Source organism: Pelophylax lessonae (genome assembly GCF_965119305.1).
Source record: "Pelophylax lessonae genome assembly, chromosome: 3".
In the NCBI taxonomy this organism is placed as follows: domain Eukaryota; kingdom Metazoa; phylum Chordata; class Amphibia; order Anura; family Ranidae; genus Pelophylax; species Pelophylax lessonae.
In genome coordinates this window covers 191,889,715-191,901,612 of record NC_138770.1, presented here as the reverse complement: position 1 = coordinate 191,901,612, position 11,898 = coordinate 191,889,715, and the positions used below count along the sequence as shown (strand labels likewise).

Here is an 11,898-nt window from a genome sequence, read left to right as displayed (position 1 = left end):
TCTGAATTTCTGCATGAAAAAAGGAATTGATCCTGATCTACTCTATCTCATAGCAAAAAACAGAGCCATTGTAAAAGTAACAAAGAAATGAATAAACCACTGCTCCTGAGAAAATCTGAATGTTTGCTAAAACCCATCCAGATGTTCACAACACTACTATAACCATAAAAAACATAACTCAAAAAAGGTGATGCTCCCCTTTTAGTGCCTTTACAAGTTATACAATAGCTGATACAACAAAATCTCAGCACTACAATACACTTCCAATCAGTGCAAAACCCCCCAAAAAAAGAACATAAATTGTATTTTGGTACAGCGTCACACGACTTCGCAATTGTCCGTTAAAATAACGCAGTGCCGAATTGCAAAAAAATGGCCTGGTCATTAAAGGGGGCCAATCCTTCCGGTCCAAAACTGGTTAATACAATTAATGTATTTTACTTTCAAGAACATCTTATCGATGTAAATAATTGCCAACCCTAAGCAAATCTAATCTAATAATTATTCAGCTACTAAGAATTAAAAATAAAACAATATCTTATTCCATTTTTGTGCCTCTGGGGTTTCATAGTGCTGAGATTTGTTTTATCCTCTGGATTCCATTTAAATCTGAACACAATATTTATAAATCTGATCAATACCCTACAGTATAAAACCTTTAGGGTTATTATTGTAATATTTAATAAAATATAATCTATTGCGAGTTTTAATCCTTTCTTGGTAAAATTAATGTTTCCCTCTTTGTCTTTTTCTAAATCTTGTTGTTCATTTTACATACTGATACCCGCATACTTTTGTAGCAAATAAGTATGGCAGGCATTAAAACTCTTACAATTCAAAAATGTCATTTCTTCTATGAGTGATCTATAAAACACGGTACCAACCTATTATGGAGCCACCCTAAAGATTTTTTATGGATTATAGGCAATATACAGTAGATCCTAGGGTTCTATCTTCAAATAAAATTGGCCATTGCTTCCAAAAAAAAAATCCAATGTTTTGTATTTTAACGTAAACAAAAACAAAAAAAAAGTTAATTCAAATGAAATTTTAAGGCTCCATTCACACTACTGCGACTTGTCAGGCGACTTGTCAGCCTGACAAGTCGCGGTCCATTGACTGGTACAGGACCCGTTCTAATAGGAGCGACACAAGTCGCTTCCGACTTAGAAAAAGGATGCTGTACTTCTTCAGGGCGACCTCGGAGCGACTTGCATAGACATTCATTATATGAAGTCCGTGCAAGTTGCGCCGAAGTCGCGGTGCTCGCGACTTCACAGGTCGTGCAGAAGTCGTGCCGCGTCAGTGTGAATGCGGTCTTAATCTACCTTTTTCTCTATATATTCTATAAGCTATTTTCATATGAGACATTGTTTTAATGATTTCTTCCAAAATAACTTGTTTATAACCTTTTTCTACAAATTTTTGCTTTACAATGTATGATTGTGTAAAAGAAATCTGACATGTAGTCGCCATGTACTCTATGAATTGACCTCTATGGATGTTTATTATCCAACTGGCATGAGGCCTGCAGTAAGCATGCATTTCTCCATTTGTATCTGTTGTTTTAAAAAAAGCTTTCAATTCTCTATATAAATAGTAACATTTAAAAATCAGTAGAACTAGTTCAATATTGTGAAAGTAGATCCACTTATTATGAGTATTAATGTGTTGCAAAAATAGCTTCAAAGTATTCCACTAAATATATCAATGATTTTATAACCTTCAAAATCAGTGATTTTCTTTTTTCTTTATATATATATAAATTTACTCCTGCTTCCAAACTGACTCAAAAATGGACTAAAACATAATCAAACCAAAATAACTGCTAAAATAGCTCTGTTGCACTACAGTAATAGATTAGACTAAGTTCACCTTTTGGCAAATGTGCATAATGTAATGTGAGGATAAAATATTCATATTGTATACTATTGCATACTAACAGCAATCCTTACCTTAAAGCTGTAGTGTAGGTATGGCAATTTGGACCAAGTCCCAAAGGTATGGATATACAAGCTGAACCAATGTAACTATGTAAAAATTGCCATATCTAAACTTCAGCTTTAAATGTAAAACACTGTGGAGAATTTATTATGATCTGGGGCCTCTCTGCTGTCTCTGGCTGCATTTATTTTTAGGTTGTATCTTGCTGCCGTGGAATTGCCAGATCATTTGTCATGATCTAAAACGCTAAATAAATTCAGGCATCGGCAGGATATCATATTCAATTCAAAAGAAATTCCATATTTTACAATAGCCACATTCTAATTCCATTCCATAAAAATTGGGAGATCTGAAGGACAGTTAAACATTGCAACTCAAAAAAAAAAAAAAAAAAAAGAAGCAAATATGTGTTCAATACAATTCACAAACACCTACAAAATCATGTGTGGGCAGATCAGCAACTACAGAAAGAATTGCATTGTGGCTATTGCCTATAGCAGAGGTACGTACTACCAGTTGCTACATTCAAAACATTTGCTCAATATCATTGTTGCCATCTACCGTTTTTGCTTAAGACTAATGGCAATATGACTTTTATATAGATTTTTTTCAGCAGCCATTTATTCAGTTGTGTGACACATGAAACAATCATTTTGTGAAACAATAAAAGCTGTTTTTTTATAAGCTATTTTTTTTCTTTTACTGAAAGCTACTCACTATACCTGCTGCATTATCATCATAATAAATATATGAACAACTCACACAGATGTTTCTACAATAATTAGGTATGTCTGAAAGCTTAGGTGTGGCAAATTCAGCACTGGAGATACAGAAAGCTGTTGAGGGACTGAAACTGCTGGCATCTACCCTAAATGTAAATATCCACTTTGGGTGGACTTATTCTTAAAGGATAAGTTTGCCTTTTTACATAAACTGGCCCATGCAGACAAGGGGCAGTAGTAATTTAAATAGCACATTTCAATGGCTAGTAAAACTAGACAGTGCAGAATCTGGTCCAGCTGTGCATGGTAGCCAATCAGCTTCTAACTTCAGCTTGTTAAATTAGGCACCAGATTTTGTACTATCCAGTTTTAGTAAATAAACTCCACTGAACCATTTTTAGAAATATTGTTTCATGCAAACCCATGAATCCTGGCAATGAATACTCGCAATACGTTTACATTTCTACATGTAGCACCCTTGTCATAAGCAGGGTTGCTGGAAAATTTAGTTTGCTGGGCGATAGCTAGCCTGGTTGATTATAGTACTGTGGTATATTGGATTTCCTTCTAATCCGGGTTTGGCTGTATTTCTCCCTTCTGTCAGTAGGTGGCACTGTTGCCTTTGACATTAGAGTGATAAATACAGGCAAATAGGTTATGAATATGTATGTGTCTCCTAGCCAATTACATTGCAGCTGAAGCGTGCCGGGAGAGGCTTTTTATCTGGGGGAAGTCCAATGATCGTTCTCTTGCCACCTGGACCCCCTCTGGGGTGGGTGTGTGCCACTATACTGCTGCTGGGTAGACCTGAAGCCAGGGGCCTAGCCACATGCCTGAGACTCTTCGGAGGAGAGCCAGTGTTCTGCATGTAAGTGAGCATCCACAGAGCTCCAACAAACTTTTGTGAGTTACCTGCCTTTTTGATATAGAAGACAGCTGTCCAGCCAGTACAGATTGCTGAAAGAGATTGAATCCAGGGGAGAGGATTTACATCCCGGGTCAATCTGAAGCTTCACAGATTACTGAAAGGGACTGAATCCAGGGGAGAGGAGTTGCCTCCCAGGTCAGTCTGAACCTCAATGTCTGTTTTCTTGTACAGCTGTCTGAGTGCCTGTCATTTTTGTATACAGAGTCTGCCAATTTGATTGTTCACTAAGGGTGTCCTGTGCCCTACCCCTCTCTCCTTTATCTTATTTTTGTCCTGTTGAGAAGAAATAAAGCTCTTCTGTTGTTCAAGCATAAAAGTGACTGGCGCCCATTGTTTCTTTACTTGTTCATTACCCACCATGCCTAACAATCCACACCCAAAGGAGGTATGTAGGCCCTCTCTGCCTCTGAGGGTCACCACCAGGCCCTAGGAGGTTTTAGGGGGTCCGCTACATACATCCTGGCTTTTTTCCAGAATATGAGCTACCGCAAAATGGCTGCTGAGCCTTCTTCTTTATGACAATTAAAGTTAGCATCTCTTTAGTTGTCCTCAATGAAGGACACTCAGTTGTAGTCCAGTGTATGAGGTGGAAAACGACTATGGCAGTATGAGAATCATAGTAAGGATATGCAACTGGAGAGTCTTTGCTGCAACAGAAAAGAGTTCACTGTACATGAGCAGCTTTTGAATAAGGAAGCTTGGTCGCTCCCAGAATAGTGGAGATGAGTACCCAATGACTGTCTTAAAATACAACGTAAACCAGGATGTGGAAATCTAAACATCTGTAGTATTTTGGCCAGACTTCATAGGTGACAGAAAAGGCCTATAGGTATTGCATTTGCAATAAAAATTATTTTTACACATGGCACATTATACAGTATTTTCAACTACTGGGGTCCCTTGTCTTAATTGCCTCATTTATGTAAAAGGTGAACTTAATAATAATAATAACATATTAAAAAAGTACTGTGTTTAACGCACTGTAATATACTTTCAGTAGTATACTAATCTATACAGCCCCTTAAAGAGTGCTTCATTATAGATAGCTATAATTTAAATATTCATTACAAACATGAAAATGCAGACTTTTCTTGATAGCAGCATTTCACGAGTCCAGACAGATACATCGTTATACACAAATAAACATTGACAGATTTTTTTTAACATACATGGAAGATAAAACACACTTTTGCACAAACCGTCATACACTATACATATAATTATAATCGGCATTTAGTACAATGCTTGCAGATAGCAAACAGTATCAACATATACTATACAAAGACATATGGATAATGAAACAAAAACTTTAAGGAACATAAAACAGTGAAAATGCAAAGCACTATTGTGAATCCCTTGTCAACAGCCAAACAATTTCTAAAATAATCAGATCATTCCAGGTCAACTCCAGTTTTCTACATTACATGAGTATGTGGCTCAGTTAAGACAACTCTTTTCCTTTTGGTAATAAAATATGTAACTATAATACATAGTTAGAGCATAACTGTAATTATTATTGTAATGTTTTACAATAATATATGCAATTAATGAATAGGTTGAATGAATAGCTATTTATTTGAGAATACTTTTTGATTTTAGATGCACCTTATGGCAGAGCAAGTAATGACTTTAGAAATCTGACAAAGTCAAAATTTGTAGACCAAATTTTAAATCCATCAGTGGACACCTCTATATCTTATAGATTGTAGCGACGTTTTATAAGGCTTAAATAAAATTGAAAAGCAGCGCTATATAAAAAGTCCAGTTATAGGTAGGGTCCAGCTGATTGGTCTCCTTGAAGTGCCACCACCACCAGAGAGAGAGAGCAACCCCAATCACACTGCCGCTTACCGTCCCACTAGCCTGTGACGCGGGACGTCACTACAGAGTGAAGCAGCGATCATCTCGTTGGCGGTCAAACATTTCTGCCAGATAAGCTCTTTTTACTCTTATTACCTGTAAGCATTTATTTGGCATAAGGAAATTAAATGGTGGTTCATTAGGTGTTGCACTATGGTTTTCTTTTTTGCTTTTTTCTGGTATATATGAGTGATCAGTCTCCCTTGTACCATCTGTATGGAGTCGCACCTAATTGGCTTGATCCTGGAATCGCTGAGGATTTCTGGAGGAGCAGTTTGGTGGAACCTTTGGGCTTTCTTTTATTAGTGGGATGGTAAGCGGCAGTGTGATTGGGGTTGCTCTCTCTCTCTCTGGTGGTGGTGGCACTTCAAGGAGACCAATCAGCTGGACCCTACCTATACCTGGACTTTTTATATAGTGCTGCTTTTCAATTTTATATTGTTTTTATGTTTTATCCAGCATATGTGCAGCAGCTGTTTTTTATTTAATAGACCCAAGCACAGTTTTTTGTTTCATTTTTTTAGTTTTATAAGGCTTGCCATACATTATACAATTATCTTGGACAATTTTAGATATACCAAAATAAATATAATATGGGGTAAAACCTAAGCACTTTAGATTTTTTATGCAATCAGGCAGGCCCTTGCACTACATAGTTGAAGGTGAATCTAAAGGAAATTGAACAAGAATAATATATAATGTATGGCCGACTTAAAAGAGGGGCAACTTGGGTAGTAGCCTGGAGGGCAGGGTGGCTTAAATCTTTCGCATTAAGAATTTATGATAAATTTATGCCCTTTACATTGGAAAAAAAAAACGTGGGAGCTGAACACTTTGCAGAATATTTAAATTGTGTGAAATTTATTTTGCAGGTTTGCAAGGTTTAAAAATGGTGAGTTTAAGTGGGTCAGGCTTTAATAACATATATTTAATGGGACTTTGCCGGGCATATGATAATTTCATAATCTGGAAACAATATCTAAGAAGTGCATAGTGCATAAATATCTGGCTGCCAACACTGTATGTGTAAACCACTTTACATAGACATAATGAATAAATACCAAATAGTGCTGCATCAGAAAAAACTGCAAAAAGTGCTAATAATTCAACAAAAATCGCATCAAATATTATTTGCATCAAATAATAATAAATAATGTTAAGAAATAGTCCATAAAGTGCAAAAAGTGCTAGCAATAATAATATTAATCAATAATGTGCAAAAAATAGTCCATAAAATCTCAGTGGGTGATACTCCAGTGCAAAAATCCATGAAGTGCAAAGCGTTCTGTGCTTTTTCCACCACCCCTATGGATGAGCCTCTCACCTTACTATCTGACCCCTGTTTCACCAGCAGGACAGATAAAGCAGTTCCCCATGTGGGGATATATCCAATCAGGTGTAGATCTCTGGTTAAAATCCTTCAGATCCCTCTCAAGGAAAACGATCCATATATGAGGCATAATACCGTAACCTCGGTATTGACCTCTACTGTAGAAGTAAATACTGACGTAAAGTTTATAGCAGGCGGAGCCTGTTTGTCTATTTCAAACTGTGGCCATGGTAGCCATTGAATGTCTGTAAAGCCCATACAGCTGTTTGTGCCTATTTTGTGAGTATACATTGCTTTTAATAAACTGCATGGTGATTCCTAAATGACAGAGAGCACTAGATTTCTTCCTTTCTGCCTTATATATGGATTGTTTTCCTTGAGAGGGATCTGAAGGATTTTAACCAGAGATCTGCACCTGATTGGATATATCCGCACATGGGAAACTGCTTTATCTGACCTGCTAGTGAAACAGGGGTCAGATAGTAAGGTGAGAGGCTCATCCATAGGGGTGGTGGAGAAGAACAGAGCACTTTATGGATTTTTGCACTGGAGTATCACCCACTGAGATTTTATGGACATTTTTTTTTTGCACATTACTGTAATGTTTTTCATGGTATTTATTAATAATATCTTTATTGCTAGCACCTTCCATTTTTTTTGCACTTTATGGACTATTTCTTTACATTATTGTTTAATAATAATATCGCTAGCACTTTTTGCACTTTATGGACTATTTCTTCACATTATTTATTAATATTTGATGCAATTAATATTTGATGCAAATTATTAGCACTTTTTGCTGTTTTTTTTCTGGTGCAGCACTATTTGATCCTTTTTTCAATATGATAGTTTCAAATCACCAGTGGTTGACAAAACATTTAAAGAGCTGCTGAAGTTACATTTTTTTAAACATTATTATAACTTGTACAGCACAAATTCTGTGTGATTTAAACCTTTTTTCTCCCCCATTAAAATTGGTGGGAACTGTTTCGCACTACCCTATTTACACCCTACAAAACTGACTGACGAGAACTGCTATATTTGCAGCACACAAAGTTGTGCTTGCCATTACATGTCTAATTGTAATGTGATTATCTCTAAAGTGCTTGACAGCCACGGACTAAACTAAATATGTAAGTGTATGCATATGGGAGACAACATCTTTACTCCACTCACTCATGTTTCCCTCTGCATCCCAAAATCTTTAGTATGGTGTTTTTTTTTAAATTAGTGTAAGTTGAATTAATCTAAAATGAGAAGCCCTGTACCTGAATACAACCTTATTATAAGTACAGTGGGTACGGAAAGTATTCAGACCCCCTTAAATTTTTCACTCTTTGTTATATTGCAGCCATTTGCTAAAATCATTTAAGTTCATTCTTCTTCCTCATGAATGTACACATAGCACCTCATACTGACAGAAAAACACAGAATTGTTGACATTGTTGCAGATTTATTAAAAAAGAAAAACTGAAATATCACATGGTCCTAAGTATTCAGACCCTTTGCTCAGTATTTAGTAGAAGCCCCCTTTTGATCTAATACAGCCAGGAGTCTTTTTGGGAAAGATGCAACAAGTCTTTCACACCTGGATTTGGGGATCCTCTGCCATTCCTCCTTACAGATCCTCTCGAGTTCTGTCAGGTTGGATGGTAAACGTTGGTGGACAGCCATTTTTAGGTCTCTCCAGCGATGCTCAATTGGGTTTAAGTCAGGGCTCTGGCTGGGCCATTCAAGAACAGTCACGGAGTTGTTGTGAAGCCACTCCTTCGTTATTTTAGCTGTGTGCTTAGGGTCATTGTCTTGTTGGAAGGTAAACCTTCGGCCCAGTCTGAGGTCCAGAGCACTCTGGAGAAGGTTTTTGTCCAGGATATCCCTGTACTTGGCCGCATTCATCTTTCCCTCGATTGCAACCAGTCCTCCTGTCCCTGCAGCTGAAAAACACCCCCACAGCATGATGCTACCACCATGCTTCACTGTTGGGACTGTATTGGACAGGTGATGAGCAGTGCCTGGTTTTCTCCACACATACCGCTTAGAATTAAGGCCAAAAGTTCTATTTTGGTCTCATCTCACCATCTTGGAGTCCTTCAGGTGTTTTTTTAGCAAACTCCATGCGGGCTTTCATGTGTCTTACACTGAGGAGGCTTCCGTCGGGCCACTCTGCCATAAAGCCCCGACTGGTGGAGGGCTGCAGTGATGGTTGACTTTCTACAACTTTCTCCCATCTCCTGACTGCATCTCTGGAGCTCAGCCACAGTGATCTTTGGGTTCTTCTTTACCTCTCTCACCAAGGCTCTTCTCCCCCGATAGCTCAGTTTGGCCGGACGGCCAGCTCTAGGAAGGGTTCTGGTCGTCCCAAACGTCTTCCATTTGAGGATTATGGAGGCCACTGTGCTCTTAGGAACCTTAAGTGCAGCAGAAATCTTTTTGTAACCTTGGCCAGATCTGTGCCTTGCCACAATTCTGTCTCTGAGCTCTTCAGGCAGTTCCTTTGACCTCATGATTCTCATTTGCTCTGACATGCATTGTGATCTGGAAGGTCTTATATAGACAGGTGTGTGGCTTTCCTAATCAAGTCCAATCAGTATAATCAAACACAGCTGGACTCAAAATGAAGGTGTAGAACCAACTCAAGGATGATCAGAAGAAATGGAAAGCACCTGAGTTAAATATATGAGTGTCACAGCAAAGGGTCTGAATACTTAGGACCATGTGATATTTCAGTTTTTCTTTTTTAATAAATCTGCAACAATGTCAACAATTCTGTGTTTTTCCGTCAATATAGGGAGCTGTGTGTACATTCATGAGGAAGAAGAATGAACTTAAATGATTTTAGCAAATGGCTGCAATATAACAAAGAGTGAAAAATTTAAGGGGGTCTGAATACTTTCCGTACCCACTGTATGTCTAATTGTAATGCTGGCCCTGACTGGAGTTCTCCTTTATCATTAGATCTTAGAATTTATCATTACAGTTTCTTCTCTTCCCACCTGGTCTGGAGCTCAGAAATCTCAGCAATGCGTAAAGATGATACAGACACATTTGAAAATGCTTTGATGTATCCATCTTGATAATTAAAATTAGGCATACCCAAGCAATTAACACATTCTTTTTATTCTGAATCTGCCATTCGTAGTGAACATATTTTAAAAGCTTTGCAGATGAAAAAATCCTTGCAAGTTCACTAGCCCCTTTGAAAACAAAAAAACACTGACCAGGGGTCCCAGACAAGGATTTGCATGTGTACAGCTAGTACACTGTAACAATCTTTAGTGACATATTAGGTTTTCCTGATGGGAAACCATAATACAAGAATCTTCTTCTGTGCTTTAGTGTCCCTCTGGCCTTCAAATTGGAAAAAAAAAAAAAAAAAAACAATTAAGGTGTATAATGTGCCACCAATGTGACAGATGGTTTTTGTTGGATATACAATGTTTTTGTCTCCTCTTGGCAATAGGTGGCTGGTTTTGTATCTGCATTGGAGTTTTTGTCTTCTTCTGAGGTAGGAAATTTTGAGGAAGCAGCATTGCAGGTCAGGTTTTCAGGAAGCCTACGTGTTGCCAAGCAAATTTTGGTGGTTTTGGAGGAGCCTTTATTACTTGAGTTCTGAGGAGCACTGCTGCAGTGAAGTAAGGCAATGAAGCATCTGTAGAACTGAGAAGAAGAGAAGTTTAATATACCTGCCACATATCTTTGTAATAAAAAAGACTTCTTGCATTATTTTCCTAACCTGCTATTTCTTTCTTTTTGGATACTTTACAGACAAGTACATCTAGCTCACCTGAAGGTTTATGTGCAGTATTAATATACACTGAAACATAGTCTTGCCATGTTCAAGATGCAAACAATACCATATTATTGTTTTAATAGTTATAAAAGCAAAATAATTAGTTACAAAGTTAGCTAGGGTTTTAGAAAAAGACACATCTCCATCCAGTTCAACCTTTTATCAATAACCGGGTTGGTCCAAAATAAATCAATAAATAAATCAATAAATAAAAGATTTCTGTGCTATCTTGGGAATAATGAGTTTATTTTTGAAAAGAAAATTAACTATGTATATCTATTAAAGATCTACTTTTTTCCAATTCCTAGTAACAAGAGCAATTTTGTTACCCTTTCATTTTGAGATTCCCATTCTTTAATTAATTTAGCTGCCTGCCATCAATCCCACTGCAAATGTTCAATGTCCTGCTTATGATGCTCTGTCAAAAACTGTACTTTCAACGCTCAACACATTTTGGCCCCCATTCTGATCATTTCCCTACACCTGACAACACCTTACTACACAGAATCTAATTTTTTCTAATTGTCCCTGTTCACACTTGTACATTCAGTCATTCTACACTCTACACCCTATGCTTAAAAAAAGTACATGAACTTCAGGAATTTTGGATCTCGCAGACTTCAATGAGAATGTCTATAAATGAACAATACATGCATTTTTGTGCATATTTTTACTCCTGAAGAATTCTTCTGCTCCTATAAAACTGTTCTCCTCCCCTTGCCTAGCCCATTAAAACACCTTGGAATGGACAGTTGTCTTTTACCAGTACAGGGATGCACAGCTCTTGCGGGCATCCCCTAGTTGGAATTCCATTCATTTTTTATGGGGTCACGTGGCTGCATGGGCACAGCTGCAGTGTGCTAATATAACATGTGGGTGGATGTGGGACCATGAGCGCACCCTTAATTTGTTACAGGTACTTATGTAGTGCTGACAACTTCTGCAGCTCTTTTTTATTTATATGGAAAAAAGGGGGGGGGGGTTACAGATCCACCGGGTCGGTAGAGCTGTAACAGGTGGGATTTAAATGTGCCTCTAGAATAAATATATATACATACAAAAAAGGAAAAGGAAAAGCTTTTTTATACAAAATTTACACAGAATTTTTATTAAATATACAACATTTAAATTACATATAGTGATTCTAAAATGGAAGAGACCTGACCAAGACAGATCAATATATTTTGATTATTCCACAAAGGGCATCAAATGTGAATATCCGTTGCTGGAACAAACCTTGCTGACTTTACAACTCCTTTAAGGAAGGATTTTTATTTTTGTCACATTCTTTATCAATCTGAAACTGCACCTTTTCCTGCTTTAG

At 37.4% G+C, this 11,898-nt stretch overlaps 1 protein-coding gene across 1 annotated transcript in view; it reads right to left on the bottom strand.

Moving 5' to 3' along the window:
- Positions 1-10,162: 10,162 nt before the first annotated feature.
- LOC309548984 (vertebrate ancient opsin-like) overlaps positions 10,163-11,898 on the bottom strand; it is a 368,174-nt gene continuing 366,438 nt past the window's right edge. Inside the window, exon 4 of the mRNA XM_082248920.1 lies at positions 10,163-10,441. Within this exon, the coding sequence (XP_082105046.1) occupies positions 10,166-10,441 (276 nt within the window). The 3' untranslated portion in view covers positions 10,163-10,165. The remainder of the gene's footprint in view (positions 10,442-11,898) is intronic.